Below are 21,169 nucleotides of genomic sequence, written 5' to 3'. Positions count from 1 at the left end.
CCCAAAACACTGGCAATGGATCCCTGTCTAAAAGGGTATGTCTAACACAGCAGCATTATTTCGGAATAACTGGTGTTATTCTGAAATAACATAGTGTGCATCTACACTACAAGCCTTTATTTTGAAATAATGTCAAGCTAGAGGACTTCTTACTCCGACTCATGGTAACCCTCATTTCACAAGAAATAAGGGAAGTTGAAGGAAGAGTGTTCTTCCTTTGACTTCCTGCTGTGTAGACAGTGCCAAAAGCCGAATTAAGCTATTTTGACTTAAGCTACGCAATTGACACAGTTGAAGTTGCGTAGCTTAATTCAACTTTAGCCCTGCTGTGTAGACATGCCCTAAGAGTCCAGTTCCTATCAGCCTCCTAATTACACTTATCTTTCCTTCTGCAGAAAGCAAAGGAGAACGGCTAGATGAGACAGGTTGGAAATAAAAAAAGAATTACTAACCTCTATTGACTTAAATGGAGAAAGATTGAATCTTAAGCACTGGTGTTGAAAAAAATACTTGCTAATGCTGATATTTAGGTTAGAGAACACTGCCTTGATCTTTTAAAATTATTATTAAAGAGCTATCTAGATTTAGTGGAGTTTTGATGATTTAATTGCTCTGTCATTTGTAGATTAACGTCACAGAACTATCTGGGCACAAGTGTGTTTGGTATATATAATATTGCTTGTTGTTTCTGTATGTTAAGCCAAAGGTTAGCCCTTCAAGAGGTTTTCTCATAGGGGCCAAGATGGTGTAGAAACTTCTTACTCTCTACTCCAATCCCAATCCATCATTCCACTTTGACACATCAGTCCCCCTAAAGGCAATGATGAGACATAAATCTGTTGGCCAACTGTTACATTTCATTTTGCCATTTATTGGCCATAGTGACAGCAAACTCAGGCTGTGTCTAGACTACATTCCTTTTTCGAAAGAGGAATGTAAATGAAGCAAATTGAAAGTGCAAATGAAGCGTGGATTTAAATATCCTGCACTTCATTTGCATATTTGCATCCAAGCACTTTTTCAAGAAAGGGTTTTTCAAAAGTGAAAGCGCAGCCTAGACGGGATCCTTTCGGGGGAAAAAAAACCCTTTTTCAAAATAACCCGTATTCCTGAAAAAATGAGGAATACGGATTCTTTTGAAAAAGGTTTTTTTCCAGAGACCTGATTGACTATGTGCAGCACATGATACGGAACCAGGACGAACTATAAGGCAATGGCCCGTGATGAGAAGAACTACTACCAGGACACACCCAAGCAGATCAAGAGCAAGATCAGTGCGTATAAGCGCTTCTACCCAGAGGAGTTCTAGGCTTTCACTGCATCCCTGCAGCCGGAGAAGATGGACCAACAGTGACTGCTCCCACCCTGCCCTGTTGGACCCACCCACAGCTGCCACCTCAGGGTACACAAGGGCAGACTGTCCCTGTTCTGCAGGGGCTGTTAAACCATCGGTGGGCGGAGGCTCTGGGGCCTGCGACCAGAGCACTGAACTAGACGTAGTTTATGGAAAGGATGCACCCTCTGGGGAAAAGGGGGGGGGATGAGCATGCGCTAGAAGGGGCTCCTCGGGACGGTGCAGCTGGGCAGATGGCCACTGTCTCTGCACGCTGGGGGTGAAGGGATGAGACTTGTGTCCTGCAGCTGTGACTTGCAATAAATCACAATGCCCTCCGTTTGTCCCAAGAGCATATGGAAAATAAGGCACGATGCTGTTTAAAAGGGAATACGCCCTTTTACGCCATGCTTTGGTCATGATCCTAAATGATACACTTCCTGGCAGCAGATGACCCTGGGCACGATCATTGTTGCCACGGGAGTCAGCGGGCCTGCTACAGCCTGGGGCCAGGACCACATGATGCAACCGGATGGTCTCTGGAGGCTCCAAAGGGACGCTTCAGCTCAGGACCGTGGGGTGAAAGGGCCCAGACGCATACAGACAAGACTTCATGGAGCCCTAGGGAAGGCAGCGCGCTGCTCTACCCCGGCCGTCAGAATGGGCAGCCTGCCCAGCTGCCAGGGGGGAAACATGCAGTGCGCATGCGTTGTCTCCTCCCGCTGCCGCGAACGGCGCTTGCAAGTCAGCGGCGTCCTTCCACGCGCCTGCGCTCTGCGAGGCCCCTGGGCAGCACGGGCCGTCGCGCGGAGATGGAGTCTGCGGCGGAGGAGCTGATGCCCCGGCTCCTGCCGGTGGGGGACTGTGACCTCACGGAGGATTTCGACCCCTCGCTGCCCCCGCGGACGCCCCAGGAGTATTTAAAGCGGGTCCAGTAAGTGGGGGAAGGGTCCGCTGGGGCTCCCCTCCAGGGCAGCGCGGCCTGTGAGCCCGCCGGGGGGCGGCGTTGGCCGGGGCGCGGGGAGCTGAGCCGCGGCCGGGCAGCTCTCGGGCGCTGAGCGAGCTGCGGGGCTGACCCCAGACCCCGCTTGTGGGCCGCCCCGCCCCCTGCCTTGCTCTGTCAGCCTGGGTCTCCTCTGTTTCCAGATCCCGCCTGTGGGTCCGCCCTGGACCTGGGTACGGCCCCTGATCAGACCTTTGCAGACCTAGGCTTGAGCTGTAACTCTTGTGCACAATCATAGGGGTTGGTCCTGAATGGCACTAGGGCTCCGGCTCAGACCTGCCGGTCCTAGCACCGGGGTCCTGTGAGTCCTAATTGAGCTCAGGTTTACAGTGCAGTGTGGCCTTGATATCCTTAAGAAATAAGTGCTGTTCAGGGAATTGAGAGAGCCAGGTTCTGCGTCTATGCCTAACCCATTTACCAAACCCTTTAGCTGCCTTGTCTCTAACGTCTAAGGATGTTAAACTGTGGTTATCTAACTAATCTTGTAGTCGATACAATTTGCCCTGCTGAACTCAGCATGAGCCGGGATGGTGCAGTTCTTGCTTGCGTTGGTCTGGGACGCTGCACCTCTAAATTTGAAATGTAGAAAGAGCCCAGCCCTGCATCTCTTACTATATTTAAAATGCAGAGCTGCAGCGTGGGTGGCTCCCAGAGATGGCAAGAGCCGGGACTGCTCACTCCTTGCTCGAACCATCTTCTGGAGCTACCCCTGCTGTGGTTCTGCATAGCGGTCCTCATCGACTAGTGGTGTAGTTGGTACAAATTGCTTTGCACAGAATGTTATTTTACCAACTGCAAATTATAGTGATCTTTACTTATAATTATGATGGAAAGTGGTCTTGTAACTAAAGCACACAACTGGAAATCAGAAGCCCTGGATTTTTTTTATGGCTGTCTCACACATGGGCTCACTTTAAGCAGTTTTGTATCTGCAGGGGTGGCCCGTGACTATAGGCGGACTCAGCCATTGCCTAGGGCGCCGCCTTCAGTGGGGTGGCAGATGATGACGTCAGTCCATTGACAGCCCTGTAGGCAGGGGCGCCAATCACACATTCCGCCTGGGGCAACAGCTGCCGCAGCCTGCCTCAGGCCGCTCCTGTGTATCTGTAAAATGGGGGCACTTATCAACCATTCGTAGTCTACATTGTAAACTCATAAAACGTTTTAAAACCCTTCCAAATAAATATTTTTGCTTTTAACATTTCTTTCTTTGATAGATTCTCATTGATAACTTAAGAATTGTGCATGTGTTTTGAATTTGGTCAGTATCTCTTCATGAAAACTCAACCTGTGACTGTTTCTGGTTTTACAGGATACAGCTCAGGGATTTCAAATATAACCTTTTATTTCTGTTTGAAGGATTGAAGCAGCACAATGTCCAGATGTTGTTGTGGCACAGATAGACCCCAAAAAGTTGAGAAAGAAGCAGACAGTAAACATTGCAGTAAGTATCGTGTGTGTATATATTCTAAAGCTTTTTTTAGAAAAACAGATAGTTAAACGAAAAAAGCTTTTGATTTCATATTAAAATGTTTGTCTCTTAACATTTTTGGATACTTGGTGTATGCATTAGATATGTCCTAGAGCAGTGGTTCCCAAACTTTTTAGCATCATGCCCCCTTTTTGATTTTTGAGGAACCCTCACTCCCCCTCCAAAAATAGCAGCAAAACTTGTTGGGGGGGCGGGGGAAGGAACTGATAGGGGATGAGAAACAAAAATAGCAGCAAAACTTGAGGGGGCCCTCATGCCACCCCTTGAATTTCTTCACCCCCCCCCCCCCCAGGGGGAGACGCCCCCCAGTTTGGGAACCATGTCATAGAGTAACTGAATTTAAGCAATCTGTAGAAGTAAATGGAATCTAGTCTTGCAGATCCAGATAAGTGGATCCCAGCCAGAGCCTGCCATTGTTCCCTGTAAGCTAAGTTCTCAGGTGTCCATCCAGGAGAGATTCACATGCCACCCAGCTGGTTAGCAGAGTCCTCACAGTTGGCAGCATGTTTTTCTACTAGTGGCACACATCTGGATGTGCCTTGGAGGTTGAGGAAAATCGTTGATACCCACAACCCAACATAATTTGACTAGAGTATGGGCTCCAGAGGGGCTGAGGATGAGAGCTTTAAAGTGTAGGAGGGGGCTCCAGCTTTGGGGGTGTCAGGACTGTGGCAGGAGGGGCTTAATTTGAGCAGTTTCCTATCAGTGGTGCAGTGGGGGTGCTCAGGCAGGCTTCCTGCCTTTCCTGCCACTTCAGACCATGCTGCAGCTCAGAAGCAGCCAGCAAAAGGTTCCCCACCAATGGGAGTGCAGAACTAGTGTGCGGAGCCCTATGTGCTCTCCCCTCCCCCAGAGCCAGGCCTGTTAGAACCATAGCATCATAGAACACTAGAACTGGAAGGGGCCTTGAGGTCATTGAGTCAAGACCTCTGCCCTTATGGCAGGACCAACCACCATCTAGACCATCCCTGATAGATGTTTATCTAACCTGATCTTAAATATCTCCAGAGATGGAGATTTTACAACTTCCCTAGGCAATTTATTCCACTGTTTAATCACCCTGATGGTTAGGAAGTGTTTCCTAATTTCCAACCTAAACCTCCCTTGTTGCAGTTTAAGCCCATTGTTTCTTGTCCTATCCTCAGGCCAAGGAGAACAATTTTTCTCCCTCCTTTTACCACCCTTTTAGGTACTTGAAAACTGCTATCATGTCCCCCTCTGTCTTTTCTTTTCTAAACTAAACAAGCCCAGTTCTTTCAGTCTACTTCATAGCTCATGTTCTCTAGACCTTTAATCATTCTTGTTGCTCTTCTCTGGACCTTCTCCAGTTTTTGCACATCTTTCTTGAAATGTGCCCAGAACTGGACAAAATACTCCAATTGAGACCTGATCAGCTCCGAGTAGAGTGCAAGAATAACTTCTCGTATCTTGTTCACAATATTCCTGTTAATGCATCTCAGAATCATGTTTTGTTTTTTTTAGAACAACGTCAAGCTGTTGACTTGTATTTAGCTTGTGGTTCACTAAGACCCCTGAATTCCTTTCTGCAGTACTCCTTCCTAGACAGTAGCTTCCCATTCTCAGGGCTTGACACCCTATGTAATCTACTCGCCCATGGCAGAAGAGCCAGGTTCGGGCGATCTGCGCATGCGCAGAATGCCAGACAGTGTGGCTGGCGAGCCGAGCTCGTCACAGCTCAGCGAGCTCTGCCCATTCTGTATGTGTGAAACTGATTGTTCCTTCCTACGTGGAGTACTTTGCATTTGTGCTTATTAAACTTCATCCTGTTTACCTCGGACCATTTCTCCAGTATGTCCTGATCATTTTGAATGATGACCCTGTCCTCCAAATCAGTTGCTACCCTTCCCAGCTTGGTAATATCTGCAAACTTAATAAGCATACTCTCTATGCCAATATCTAAATAGCTAACGAAGATATTGAACAGAACCAGCCTTAAAACAGACTCCTGCGGAACCCCACTTGTTATGCCGTTCCAGCATGATTGTGAGCTGTTAACTATTCTCAGAGAGTAGTTATTATCCAGCCAGTTGTGCACCCACCTTATAATAGCCACATCTAAGCTGTATTTGCTTAGTTTTTTTATAAGATCATACAAGACCGTATCAAATGCCTTACTAAAGTCTAGGTATACCACATCCACCGCTTCTCCCTTATCCACAAGACTTGTTATACTATCAAAGAAAGCTATCAGATTGTTTTTGCATGATTTGTTCTTTACAAATTCATGCTGGCTGTTTACCTGTCACCTTATTTTCTTGCAGATGTTTGCAAAAGTTGCTGGCTGCTTCTAGGGCAGTGGTCTCCAATCTTTTTACACCCAAGATCACTTTTTAAATGACAGAACAAGCCAAGATCTACCGCCCCATCCTTCCCTCAAGACCCCACCCCTTCCTTGAAGTCCCACCCCTTCCTTGAAGCCCCGCCCTCTCTGTTCTCTTTCTCTCCATCACTTGCTTTCCCCAACCCTTATACTGTTGCTTTTTTTTTTTTTTCAATTCTTCTGTAGGAAGAGGTTTTTCCAACATTTAACCTGTCTAGACTTGGCCAAATATAAGAAAAACCCCTTCTTTTGGAAGCCCCCTTATTCCTCGTGGAAAGAGGAATACAGGGGTTACTGAAAGAGCATGTTTGCTCTTCCACTAAGAAAGTGGAAGAACAAACACATCCCTGGATGCAGAAGAATTTTTCTGGGATATCTCTGGAATCCTGGAAAAACTGCTGCAGTCTAGGTGTGCCCTTGCTGGGTTGAGACAGGATGTGTAGGTTCTGGGGTGGGAATGAGGGATTGGGGTGTGGGAAGGGATGAGAGGTGCAAGCTCTGAGAGGAAATCTGGATGCAGGAAGAGGTGGAAAAGGGCACGCTGGCTCGGGGAGGAGGCTCCAGGCTGGGCAGTGTTGGGGTCAGATGGAGGGTTGTGGTACTAAGCAAGCCACAGGCTTGTGGATGTGAGGGTACAGAAATTTGGGTTAGTGTATGTGAGGGGCTCAGGGCAAGGGGTTCCAGTGTATGATAGGCTCAGATCTAGGGTCTGGGGGAAAGAGGGGTTCAGGAGTGTTATGATGCTGTGGCCAGATGGGGGCTTGGCCCCAATAGGGGGTTTGTTGGCCAGGCTTCATTTTTAAATAAAATACTATTTCAAACGCAAAGTTTCTGCATTGTCTTTATTTATGAGAAGGCTGGGGAACCTGTTTTGAGTAAGAGGTCACTGACCCACAGAGAAGTCAGTTGGTGCCACATAAGTGAGATGCAAAAAAATAACTCCTCCAAAACACCCCAAGCCTCACTAATGTGGCCCTAACTGTGCTGGTGGGAGCAGGGGACATGGTACTGGGGAAAGGTGCTAGTGGGTGCTGAGGCAGAGGACAGGGTGCCAGTGGAGACAGGGTTCTGCGGCTGGGGGCAGAAGAGAAGGGACAGGGTGCCGGGAAGGCAGAGGACAGGGTTCTGCAGCAGGGGACAGGGTGCCAGTGGGGGAAAGGGGACAGGAGATGGGGGAGGAGAGGGCAGGGGACAGGGTGCCCTGCACCCGCCTCCTCCCAGGACTCCCTTCTCCTCTTCCTCCCTTCCCCTACCCCCCGCAGAGGAGGGAAGCCCTGTCGCATGCCTCCTGCGGGGCTGGCGCATGCCTTCCACGGATCAGGGAAGCCCCTGTCGCATGCCCCCTCCCGAGCCAACTCCCCTCCCTCCCACAGAGAAGGGAAGTCCCAGCGCATGCCTCTGGGGACTCCCCCGGTAAGCTTCCGTCATGCCACAGACCTGGGGCGAGGAAGCAACCAGTGCATTTCCGGAACTCCCGGAAGTGACGCGCAGCTCAGGACTTCCGTCCACCCAGTGGGAAGCCGCCACCACCTCCATTGTCACTGGAGGTAGGTAGCGGGGCTTCTTGGGGGTGGGGAGAATTGGAGGACCCGGAACGCCTAGCGATCTAGTAGTCGATCGCGATCAACAGGTTGGTGACCATGGTTCTACGGTATAGCGCAGTCTAAGGTGCCACAACAGGCAAGTAGCCTGCCTTAGCACTCCCTCTGGTCACCTGATCAGCCTGCAGTAATGATACCCAGTGCCAGACATTCCATGACCCAGTATTGGGTTGCGACCTGTAGTTTGAAAACCACTGCCTTGGTGCTCATAACAAAACTTATTTTGCTCATGGATGGAAAAAAGTTAGAGAGAATGTGGGAGCCTGTGGCTGGCATCCCCCTTCCTCCTGCACCCCAACTCTGCTTCCCCTCCTGTACTCCTGCCCTGGGTCACAACCCCTTTCCCAGATTGTGAATCTCCTCCTACACACCTCTCCCAGAATCCTCTCGTGCACCTATACCCTCTCCCAGATCCTGCATCTCCTCCTGCACCCCAATTCCCTGTCCCAGGTCATAATCCCCTCATTCACCCAAACTCCATCCCAGACTCTGCACTTCCTCTATTAACACAGAGGAATGTAGCCCTTGACCACTTACCAAATTCTTGGAGTTGTCCCTTCCCTCTCCCACCCCCCCAATCAAAAATTATTGCTTAACCCTTCCATACTTCATCCATTTAGGTCAACCAAATAGGATTATTCCCTTCTGTATATGTCCCTACAGGATTATTCACCCTGTCCCCTTCAGAATAGCTCAAAAAATTGACCTTCAAGAATTTCTCTTTGGGAAACTGTTCTGATGTTTTGCTATTGAAAAATGTTTCTCTGGATTCACCTGAAATTTTCATGTGCTCAATTTTACATTGTGATTCTAAGCTGAACAACGTGGGACTCTTCCTTCTTTAGCTCCTTCCACCCTGCTTTTTTCTTTCTTAATGGAGTTGTTTTCAAATACATATAGAAAGATATTGTTTTCTCTTATGATAAGGTTTGAAACTGATTATCTCTCAATGAAATTACCAGTCTTTCAGTTAACTTTGATGGGAGATAGATCAGGCCTTTAAAATGATTGTCTTTTGTTTTACTTTCTAGAGGAGGCATCTTTTTTTTTAATGTATTTATTTTAAAATATTTTTACCTCGCCTCTCTATTTTTTTAAATAATTTATTTTTCAATAATAGTTATTTTAAAATCGAATATAACTAAAATCTGTGTAGATTCTTGCATAGCTTTACTCATCTTATTATTTGAGCCTCATAATCATTAATTTTCATCTTCATAACACCTCTGAGATATTAATCAAATACTTAAGAGGTGGCATAGAAGAAAGTGTCCTCTTAGTCTATTTCTTTGATGGATTTTCCTTTTGATCACACAACAGGAAGATAAATATTTTGTTTAAGAGCATGTCTACACTATAAACTTATGTTGACCCAAGGTACTTTGGCATACAGCTGTCACTTGTGTGCCTGCATACTTGGCTTCCTGGTTCAGTGGTGTACCCACTAAATAGAAGTGCTTGTATCAGTGCACAGTGCTGTGCACCATGCATAGTTATCCCACTGTGCAATTCACCACTTTTTTTTTTTTTTAAGGAAATTTTGGCAATGCATTATGGACCTGAAACAAATCATGCAAGAGTAATGGGGAGCATGGGATCAACTTCACAGTTCACTACTGTCGCCATCCCATAATATTATACATATCCTTTGCTTTTTCGCTTCTTTTTCAAAATCTCACAAACCTCCATGGCTGTCCTCGCTTTTTGCCATCTTGGACAGAACCTGGACTCTGCACAGCTCTGCGCTATTGTTGTGAGTGTTGTAAGCATAGGGTACACACTCCTGCAGGTTTCCATAGGCAGTGGTGATTGTAGCTGATATCTCACTCTTGAGGGTAACAAAGGCAGAGAGAGGACAGCTGCTGATGATGTCCTGAAGCTACCTGGGCCTGTGTACTGCAATGGTATCTGTGGAAGTTATTACTAAGTGTTAATGTATGGTTCCCTATGGTGGAAGAATAAGGCACTGCCACTAGAAACTTTTGGCAGGGGATTGCACAGTACTACTGAGATTTTCATACAGATCTCTCAGGAAGATTCAAGGGATATCCCTGTGTACATATATAAACTACTCCACATGATCATATTCTTCCCCTGACCCTTGCTATAGAAGGGTGTGAAAAATAGATAGCAACTCCACATCTTTTGGTTGTACCACTAACTCTTCTGTTGTAAATAAATAAATAGTCAGAAGATATGTCCTGCTACTTTAGGAGTGCCATTCCTGTACTTGAAAATTTATCTACATGCTTACTCCTGCATCAGGCTCACTTGTACTTAACTGGCTGGACTGCAGTGGAGTCAGAAACAGATCCTGGCCTGCTGCACAACTGGATCCCCTGATTTCCAGTCCCTTACTCTTCTTCTTCCTCATCCTCCACTATCAACCCTTCCTCCTTCTCTCAGTCCCCTGGTATGAACAGCTACTCTGGCTCCTCAGAGGTATCCACGGTGGGGAAGAATGTTTCTGCCAGGTATGGCCTGCATCTCTTTGAAAAAGGGGCAGATCTGCAGCTTGGCACCAGGTCGGTTGTTGGTCCTCCTGGTATGCCTGCTATAGCTTTCACATGCCCCTGCTATTGATCCCTTCTTTTGCATTCCTTGAGCAATGTTCTGGTAGATATTAATGTTTCAACAGCTGGTTTGAAGCTGTTTGCGCACGTACCCTTCTCCCCACAGTCTCAGGAAATCCAGAATAGAGTGGTCAGTTTGTGGGGTTATAGGACAGCTACCGAAGGACAGTTAGGATTCCTATAAGTAATGTAGTGTCCACACTTTCACTGTGTCAAACCTAAATACATGGACTGTGGCTCTGTGCCACTTGGGGATGTGATAGTATCTCAGCGTAACAGGATGCTTACATCAGCGGGAGACTAGCAATATAAGATGCTCTGTGTAGACTTAGGCTTGGTCTGCACTACAAAGTTAAGTGTTTATAAAATCAAACTGGAACATGGTCGGGGAAAAATGTGGTTCTTGCAACTATTTTAATTCAGTCTTTTAATATAGATTACAATTCAGATAAAAAAAATTTGAACTCGTATCTAGCTGAATTTCCTGCTTCTATGCCTTTTCCAGTGAATCATTCAGAGCTTGTTTAATGTAATAAAATAGGGAGTTGGCTCAGTACTGAACTGTAGAAGTAGTGGATTAGTGAAAATTTTGGGGTTTACTTTTAATCTAGAAAGACATCCTATATTCTTGATAAATTTTCAGGATCCCACCTGCAAGAAGTCTTTACAGAGGCTTTTCATTATCACTTCCTCTAAAAGGCAATTAACTGCAAGTATATAAAACTTTGACCTCAGCCTCCTAGATTATTATTACAAATTCATGTACAGGGAGATCTGCAATGGTAATTCTTCTGATCTGCACTGATGCGTCATATGGTTGGCTGATGCTCTTCCTTAATTACAGGCAGTCCCCGGGTTACGTACAAGATAGGGACTGTAGGTTTGTTCTTAAGTTGAATCTGTATGTAAGTCGGAACTGGCGTCCAGATTCAGCCGCTGCTGAAACTGACCACCAGTTCTGACTTACATACAGAATCAACTTAAGAACCCCAAGCGTCCCCAAGTCAGCTGCTGCTGAAACTGATCAGCAGCTGATTCCAGGAAGCCCGGGGCAGAGCAACTCTGCCTCGGGCTTCCTGTAGTCAGCGCTGGTCAGTTTCAGCAGCGGCTAAATCAGGACGCCTGGGGCAGAGCAGCTGGGGTGCTGCTGGGTTGCTCCAGTAGCGCCGCTCCTCGGCACTACTGGACCAACCCAGCAGCACCCAATCTGCTCTGCCCCAGGCGTCCTGATTCAGCCGCTGCTGAAACTGACCAGCAGCGGCTGAATCAGGACCAGAGCAGCTGGGGTGCTGCTGGGTTGGACCAGTAGCGCCCAGAGCGGCGCTGCGGGACCAACCGGCAGCACCCCAGCTGCTCTGCCACAGGCGTCCGGAGAAAAGCCTAGTCTGCTGGGGGGGGGGGGGTACTAGCTGCGCCCCCCCACCCCCACCCCCACCCCAGCAGACCAGGAAGACACGGGCGGCGGACCGAGACGCACCGCGGTCCCGCCTCCTGGGTCCTCCGCGGCTTTGCTCCCAGTCTCCCTGGTCTGCTGGAGACCAGCAGACCAGGGAGACGGGGAGCAAAGCCTTTGAGGACACCGGCAGCGGGACAGCCGCGGGGCGTCTGGGCTGTCCCGCTGCCGGCTTCCCCCGCGGCTTTGCAAAGCCTCGGGGAAGCCGGCAGCGGAGCAGCCCAGGCGCGTCTGGGGTGCCTCGCTGCCCGAGCCCCCCCGCAGCTTTGCAAAGCCGCGGGGAAGCCAGCAGCGAAGCAGCCAAGGCGCATCTGGGGTGCCCCGCTGCCCGAGCCCCCCTCGCAGCTTTGCAAAGCCGCGGCGAAGCCAGCAGCGGAGCAGTCCAGGCGCGCCTGGGCTGCCTCGCTGCCCGAGCCCCCCTCGCGGCTTTGCAAAGCCGCGGGGAAGCCGGCAGCGGAGCAGTCCAGGCGCGCCTGGGCTGCCTCGCTGCCCGAGCCCCCCTCGCAGCTTTGCAAAGCCGCGGGGAGGGGGGGCTCGGGCAGCGAGGCAGCCCAGGCGCGCCTGGACTGCCCCGCTGCCGGCTTCCCCGCGGCTTCGCAAAGCCGCGGGGGGGAAAGGGGGGCTTTGCTCTGTGTCTTCCTGGTCTGCAGACCAGGGAGACGCAGAGAAAGCCCCAGAGTACACGGGCGGCAGGACCGTGAGGTCCCGCAGTCCGTGTACTCCAGGGCAGCCCCGTTCGTAACTGCGGATCCGACATAAGTCGGATCCATGTAAGTCGGGGACTGCCTGTAGTAGATCAATTTAGGACCCTAAAACAACATATTTTTGTAGATCAGTCTTTTATTCTGTACAAGTCAGGCTATCCACTCACTTGTGATATGAAGAATATTACAATACGATATACATGTTTAAAATTTTTGTAAAATTTACATTTGTGCGAAATAAGCGATTTACAGCTGCAGAGAGAAAAATAATGACCACTTGCTTTATTTTAGAGGATTTCCCCTATCATTATGAGAAAACAGCACTTTCCCATTAACAGTAAGAAAGTGGGGTTCATCTGTCATTTGGATATCTTCAGCATATTGCTGTTCAAAATACGGCATTTCTTTTGTAAAATGTGCAAATTGGGCTGTTTTGTTTTCTTAGTGTAGAATTTTCTTTTTTCTTGTCTTCCTACTTTCATGTGTTCTTTAAGTGGAAATTCTTAGTTTTAGACTTGATTAGTTTAGGGTTCTGTTTGACTATTTGTTATAAAAAGTTCCTGCTTGTGTTTTCTTAGCTCACAGGATGCCATCCAGCCCCTGAGGGATATTCTCCAACTTTAAAATGGCAGCAGCAACAAGTGTCCCATTTTTCAGCCGTTCGTCAGGTAAAGAATAGAGTGTTCCTGAACTTGTGCATTATGAATGTGATGGCATCTTGTGTGGTGCTGTTTTTTGTGGAGGAGGTGAAATTTAATTGTAAGATGTAAGACTTAACGTTTTCTGGTAGAACATATTAAATAAAGTAGATGACTGGCTTTGTCTTTGGAAAACGTACTTTTTGTTTGTTTTTTTTGGAAAACCTAATTAATCATTATATTCCAGCACCAAAGAGGTTTTTAGAGAAAAAGGCAATCATACATTTTAGCTCTTTTAAAACAAAGTCTTTGTAAATGGTATCTGTGTATAAAGGATCTCTGTCAGGTAGCTGAGGACAAAGCTTTGGGATTTTTGGGGGGGGGGTGTAACTAACAAAAATTCACAACATGTAGTATTAGGAATATTTAATTAGTAAACAAAATAAAAACATTTGGATCCCAGTCCAACAACTAGGCTTATGGACAGGTCCTTGCACCTATAGAGTACTTTAGTAGAATCCCATCTGGATAGAACGGTCCATCTGCACAGATCTTATGGTAGCACAGTATCTTAAATCTTTCATACTATGCTTTCAAGTTGTCCTATTTTATAAGAACTAAAAAGGAAATTGAATAGCCTTTTTTTCCTATAGTCCACAGTGGGTAAAATGCAAAAAGTAAAAAAAGTAAACTAGATTTTTATCACAAAGCTTAACATTCCTGTTGTAGCATGTTAAATGCTGGTCTCTCTTACCTCTAACAGATCTAGCATGGTGAGAAGGAAAAGCATTAGTGTTAGTATGCATGAAAAATGTGTAAGAGTAATAGTGCAGAAGAATCAGAAGGCTAGCCCTCTGTGCTAGCATTATGCCTATATAAAATATGTCAGCTATTTTATAAAAAAAATCTTAAAGGATTAATAGCCCTAAATTTAAGGGTCTAGAGACTATCAAAGCTATGTAAATGAAGGCGTATTTAAAGTAAAATTGTAAGGAGTAGACTATCCAACAACATACTTTCTTCATTATTTCATCTGCCTTTTACAGGTTATAAAGTAGTAAATTCTAGTTTACAACTTGAAGTCCGTTGTTAAAGTAAAAGAAATACGTGACTAATTTGATTAGTTATTTACCATATTTTTATAGTAACATACATTCTTCTTTTTTTTAAAATAAGATCATTATACTTGTATTGATTTTGTTATGGTTACAAAGACCCAATGTAAGTAATTTGGAGATGAAAAGCTACTTTAGCTAGAATAAAATGATTATATTATAAATTGAAATTAGGTTTAATTATTTTCATCCTACAGAGTTTGAACAAACACAGAAATCATTGGAAGGCACAGCATTTGGACAGCAATGTTACAATAGTGAGTGAATTTCCTAATGGATTTTGTTAAATTATTTCATTTACTGTTAAATTGTATTATTGCTGGTAATGGTGGTGCATTAGTGATTGTTAAACTTCAACTCAGGATTACCAGAGTTATAAATTGTTTGAAAATATGTAACTTGTGTAATGAAAATACTGAATTGTATTAATAGTAGCCCATTTTATTTAAACTTTTTTAGCCAAAATCTGATGATGAAGAAGGCTGGAAATTATTTTGTCTGGGTGAAAGGTTATATTCAGAAGCAGCTATTGCAGTGTCTGGTAATGAAAACTTAGGAATTGATTACATAAAGGTAGGTATCTTTCATTAAGAATACTCATGCTCCTTCTTAGTTCTTGACTGTTATATCTCATTAGCAGCTTAAGCAGTGCTGAGGTCAGTGCAGATCCAATCTGAGTCTAAAACTGGCTCTGTGATGAGTTTGCTGCCTACCTCCCTGCTAAGATGAGTGGAAACTTGGTGAAGCCAAGAATCTGATCTTACATAATTTTTAGGTGAATATATGTCTACTACTATAAGTAACTCTTAGGATTATTATTAATTTAAACATGTTAGAGACAATGTTTTGTTCTGTGAGTTTAACAGCATTTTCTGCAGTCTCCATTTTTTGTTGATGGCCAGTTGCAGTTTGTCTACTGTGCAGGTCACTCTACTGGAAACTCTCATATGCTATTCCCTGGGGCAGTGTCTACACTATTACTTTTGCCAGGAGCCCATGCAAATGAAGTGCAGATTAGCCTTTTCTCGCACTTCATTTGCATACTCTTATGTCTGTTTCTGCGCAAAAATAGTCAGTGTGGATGTTTCCTTTTTGTGCAAGATCGGTATATCTCCTCTTTTGAGGCACAAGGATCTTGTACAAAAACCCCTAGTGCAAAAATGGAGTGAAAGAGTGTGCAAATGAAACTTGAGAAAATGCTAATCTGTGCTTCATTTGCATAGACTCTTGCAGCAAAAATCATAGTGTAGATGTAGCCTAAGACTTTTGTTTGTGCTTACTAGTAGGGGTAGCAGCAAAACTGAAACCACAGAGACATCAGGCCTAGGTGTGTACAAAGAGGAAGGAATTAGGATGAGCATGTGTGAACAGAGAATTGGGAGAAGAGGTGGGCTCAGGCATGTTTGTTGTTGCTCTTGGACTTGCCCAAAAGGTCTTTGGTAAATATCAGAGAGCCAGAAAACATGTATAAAAATTCAGGACCCAAGAGTCTATGATCCAAAAAATATTTTTTATAAAAATTGCAGTCATAAAGGACAGACTTTATTTTTTTATTTTTTTTTAATCTGCGCTCTCCCAGTATTTGCTAACATTTAGATGAATAACTATTTTTTGCTACTTACATTTGCTTTATTTACTCTTGAGGGAATTGTGTGAGAATTTCTCCCCCCACAACCACTCCCACACCCATGGAAATGGGCTACAGTGCTGTTGGCTGCCATTAGGAGGTGCCAGACATGGCAGAGCCCAGCTCACAAATAGAAGACACTGGTGGAAGGAGTGAGGGAGGAAGGGAGAGGAAGAGCTGGAAGGTTCCCAGCACCTCCTGAAGGTAGGAGACAGTGTGCAGGAAATTCCACACAAGCTGGGGACCAGCATCAGGCTATTTCTCTCTCTGAACACCTGGACTCTGGGAGGGCAAGGGGTTCAAATTTCTCTGCAAATTTTGCAGTGGCACACAATTTCCCCAAGAGTAAATAAAGTAGGTGACTGGGATGGGGGGGCCACCCTGCGGGTATGCTCTGGAGGGCAGGAAGTTCAAGTGTCTGGGATAGTGTGCCCCATGGTTGGGCTCTTGAAGGAGAGGTGTGGGTATCTGGCTCTCCATCTGGGCTCTGAAACAGGATTCAGAGAAACAGGAACTGGGTTGTCATAGGGTTTTATTAATTATCTGCTCCTGTGGGAATTGTATTGTCTGTATTCTTAGACATAGTTACTGATAGTTACTTTGAAATTCATTACCAAAATAATGGAAGTTGACATGATTATATAGTGTTACTTTAACAAGTAAAATATAGGTATGTAAAATTGTATAACATTGTGTGCAGAATTTTTAATTTTTGAAGAATTCCCCCAGGAGTATTTATTACTCTTCCCATTATTAATTGTAACTGACATTTTCAAAATTAATACTTAGTAGACTTCATATTTTTCATTGTAATGGGTTTTCAAAGTGGATTTATGTCCTCGTGTTCAAACTCGGTTTTAATTTACAACGTATAATATAGTTCCACCATGATTTTTCTTTTTCAGATTGGTTTTCCTCCTTTCTTAAGTATTGTTAGCAGAATGAATCAGGTAAGTCTATATTTCTACTTACGAGAATAGAATATTTCTCACTATAAACGTTTATTTTTTTCAATTTTTCCTATTAATTCCATGGCTATCCCATCGTTGAGTGCCATTTGTATTAATACTATAAAACTTGAGGCATTAGTGCAACCTGCCACTAGAATCTTACATGATAAAACTAACAAACCTCTACCCTTCTCACTGTTACTTAAGTCCTTGAATAGAAACAAAAGACAGAACTATGTAGCACTTTAAAGACTAACAAGATGGTTTATTAGGTGATGAGCTTTCGTGGGCCAGACCCAGTTCCTCTGATCAACCATCTTGTTAGTCTTTAAAGTGCTACATAGTTCTGTCTTTTGTTTCAGCTACACCAGACTAACAGGGCTGCATCTCTATCACTATTGAATAGAAATAGTTCTGTTTGTGTGAATTATTTGTTGTTATTGTTCCTGGTACTGAGGATATATTCTCTTGTTTGTGACTTAAATAATAAAAACCCTACCAAAACAAGATACTCCCCTACCAAAACAAGATACTCTACTGCACTTGTTTTTTCTTCCTAAGGGGAGGATGAGAGAACAAACGCATGACAAATGTGTTTCTTCACATTGCTTACTACACTACTACTGCTTCTTCAGTACTTAACCAAATAATTGTCTGTAGCAATTGTTTGCCATTTGGCCCATTCCTGTGTGGCCTCAAGGGCTTGGTGGGTGAAAAGTCCCATGTCAGAACACATTTGATGCTCCAGTGTAATAAGGTGGGCCACCTCCACATCACTGTTAGTAGAATTTTATCCTGGATGTTACAAGCCACCTGGAGAACAGCATTTGTCAGAATGCCTTGTGGAATTCTGAAAAGTCATGGAAGCCCTGCATATGATGATGACTGGTATAAAAACATATAGAACATATGCATTTTGAGGGAGGGAATCACTTTTACTGCTGTTCACTATCCCAAATAATATCTGGAATAGTGTGTTACATAAGTTAACTATATGTTGTGTATGTGATTATAGCCTCTTAACAGTTTTAAATAGTATCTTTCAATTTCATCGTATGAACCCTTTATCCTGAATTATGAGACTGAATAGAAGTGCTTGAATTATATATCGTGGTCCACTTTGGGCTTCATTCCTCTTCTTTCTATATATTCTCAGTCCTTTCCAATGTCAGCAACAGCTATCCTGAAATTTCCTTTCTCTTTGTATATCAAGTTTCAGACTGAAATAAATGCCTGTCTAGATGCACGAGACCGTGAAAATAAAAAAGTGTCATTTCACTATGGAAAGTGAAGTTGCCCATAAAGAAATATCAGAAAACATCATTAAAAATGAGTGCAATAACTTTTATATAGTCATTCTTCCTTTCAGGTGTGTTTTTTTTCTTTTAAAAGGCAACAGTAACTAGCGTCCTGGAATATCTGATAAACTGGTTTGGAGAGAAAGAGTTTACTTCAGAATTGGTAATTTTTAATTTATTCTATATATCAATAAAGAAGCCCAATGAAGAATTGTATATTTCAGATAAATATCAGGAAACTCATAACAGTAGTAACTTGTCTCACTTGCCTGTAAGTATACCCTGCAGAGCACACAGTTGGTATTAAAACAAACTTTGATACCCGTTTTTCCCCCCAGCTCCTCTCTATCCTGACAATATTTATACAAATGTGTTCTTGGACCAGATATTGGTCTCCACTAGCATTCAATACAATGGCAATGGATAGCAATGGATAGGATCTTTGTTACCAGTTAATTATGGTAAAAATTGATTTGAAAAATGCCAAGCTGTACTATTTGTTTAAATCCATATAGGGTAGATGGCTTTATGCTTTGTTGGCATGCCTTGAAAAGCCTTTGTTGCCTGAAGCCCACTCACTAATTCGGCAATTGGCAAGAAGATGCTCTGAAGTCAGAGTACTAGAGGTAAGTAACAATTTAATATGGGGAAATTCTTACATGTCAGCATACGGTGGGGATGACCTGACAGTATTATTGCAGACTAAGCATTTCATTTTTCATCTATCCAAGTTATTTGATTTAATACAGTGTATAGATAGTACAGGTCTGGCACCTGAATAGTCCCAATGGAGGGAACTTGCTGGACCAGGGAAGGTCAGATATCGGGCTCTCCCGGGGCTCCCCTCCTGGCCACCAGCCAAGCCAGCATGCTGCCCCTAGATGGTGGCAGGGCTCCACTTCTGGCTGACACCCTGCTCCAGCTTGTTGAGCTCGTTTCCCCTGGCCAGTGGGGCTCCCTGTTCCCACTTGGCATTGGCTTAGTCGGTGTGGGGGAAGGGTTCCCTGCCCCCAGCCAGCAGAGCTCCATTCTGGACTTGCAAGATTCCCTGCCTGGTCCTGCTCTGCCTGGGCTTCCTGCTCCCAGGCCACTGGCTCTCCGGGCAACCTGTGGGCTGAGCTTCCAGCCACTTGGCAACCTCTGTGGCTGGGGTGCTCTGGTTGAGCAACATTGTGGTCCTACTGGACCACAGATGTTGCTCAACCAGTGTCCTGGACCACAGAGGCTGAATCTATAGATTCAAGTGAATGAAAAAGCAAAATATTGAGAATGAACTACTGGATTTTTATGGAACCCAACAAATTGCATAAGAATGGTAGCCCTTTTCTTCAGTTAAGTAATACTAGACACATAATCTAAGACTTCATATTCCTTTGTTGCAGGAGAACAAGAATGAGGAAAAAGTGTCTGCTCTGAATTTGCTAATCTGTTTAGTTAGCAGGTATTGAAAGCTTCATTTTATTAAATAGAATGTAGAGTAATTTATGTAAATATCAAGCACAGAAATCTTAGCTATATGATCAGCTTTAAGGAATTTAGGCTAGGACAATATTTTTGAAAGACTTCTGTGGTATACATTTGCTCAGTTAAAATAACTTCCTTTTAAAAATCATAGTAAAACATACTAATTTCCTCAACGAGATGTGAGTAAAGTTAAAAAAACAAACCTCATGTGAGGCGCATGATCAACAGTGAAACCTTTTGAATAAATCTAAAACTACTTGCAGGAAGCCAGAAATGTTCTGGGAATAAAGACTAGCAGTAAAATATACAGCAAATACATTGTCAGTTACTTAATTGGGAGGAAAAAGAATGTCTTAACTCTCTGACTAGCTTTTGTCAGTATATTCAAATTGTGCTTCTCTGATAGGTATTTTGATCAACGTGATCTGGCTGACGAGCCTTCCTGATCCCGGGTTGGAGACAGTAAATGTTTTGCATCACTATAAAATAAACACCACTACCCGTGTTAAACAGCCAGGTGCAATGCAGCTCAAAATGTACCTTCTTGGTAGTGAGCTTGAATGGTGTTGAGCAAAAGGCTGATGTCTCATTAAATAATTAATGACCTCAAAAGGGTCAACAGTGAAGTGCCTAACCACTTTCTTTAAGTCTGTTTCTCTACAAAAACTAGTGGTCTTGAAACCAATCTGCAACTTGAGATGTTGTAAGCACCCAAGGGTAGCTGATAGTGGAAAAATTGTTACTGGGCAGTAAGCCCACTTGTTGAAATTGAATTACTCATCTGAATAAAGATTTGTAAGACAAGGTCCCAAGCTTTGTACAAATGAAAGCTTGGCAGCTAGAAAGCTTTCATGAACACTTCTAAAGAATCTGATATTAAAGGGTTTTTGTAAAACTTTATAATAAAAAATTGAAAACTGTATGTGTGTGTCTTGCTAGAGTATTTCTAAAAATGCTTCTGGGCTTCTACTTTTGCTATTTATAACCTGCAACTTTTCAGAACTGATCATGTTAGATATACATAGGGACACTGGGTTTTTTAAAATCTCAATTTAGGTACTGAATTTAAACTATGGGTCGACAGTTTTTGATTGGGGAGGGGCATTCCAGGATTTTGGTAAGTGGTCAAGGGCCACACTTTCTATGGAGGGGCCTGGGACAGAGGTTAGATGTAGAAGGGAGCTCAGAGTAGGGGACTGGGATGCAGGAGAGGGTGTGGCTGAGAGGGAATTGGGGCCAAAGAGGGTTGTGACCTGGGGCAGAGGATTGGGATGCAAGATCAGGGAGCAAGTTGGGAATGGGTGGGGTGCCAGAGGCAGGCTCTGGCGAGAAGAGGCTTACCTAAACAGCTCCCAGACAGCAGCACTCAAGCACACTTCTCTGCCTGCTAGCAGCCCCTGGAGGTGGGGAGGCTTTGCACAGTGTCCCTGCCCCTTGCACTGCAGAGAGCAGTCAGCCACTTTGAATGGTGCTGCTCCATGCTGGAGGGGTGGGTGGGCTGGCCACATAAAAGCTTGTCAGATTGGATCTGTCCCAAGGCCGAATCTTGCCTACCCCTTTAAAACAGTACTACAAAA

The 21,169-nt window shown here is 44.6% G+C and overlaps 1 protein-coding gene across 1 annotated transcript; it reads left to right on the top strand.

Moving 5' to 3' along the window:
* The first annotated feature begins 1,900 nt into the window (after positions 1-1,900).
* GEMIN2 (gem nuclear organelle associated protein 2) lies at positions 1,901-20,514 on the top strand. The gene is made up of 10 exons (XM_006117710.5): positions 1,901-2,267; positions 3,696-3,780; positions 13,079-13,168; positions 14,451-14,510; positions 14,713-14,826; positions 16,786-16,830; positions 18,223-18,291; positions 18,644-18,754; positions 19,511-19,569; positions 19,999-20,514. Exons 1-10 carry the CDS (start codon positions 2,038-2,040, stop codon positions 20,036-20,038), a joined length of 903 nt encoding a protein of 300 aa, XP_006117772.3. The 5' UTR covers positions 1,901-2,037; the 3' UTR covers positions 20,039-20,514.
* Positions 20,515-21,169: the final 655 nt, after the last annotated feature.

Source organism: Pelodiscus sinensis, chromosome 5 (genome assembly GCF_052426305.1).
Source record: "Pelodiscus sinensis isolate ZL-2025 chromosome 5, ASM5242630v1, whole genome shotgun sequence".
NCBI classification, from domain to species: domain Eukaryota; kingdom Metazoa; phylum Chordata; order Testudines; family Trionychidae; genus Pelodiscus; species Pelodiscus sinensis.
The sequence above is the reverse complement of the archived record's forward strand: the minus strand, read 5'-3'. Positions and strand labels throughout refer to the sequence as shown.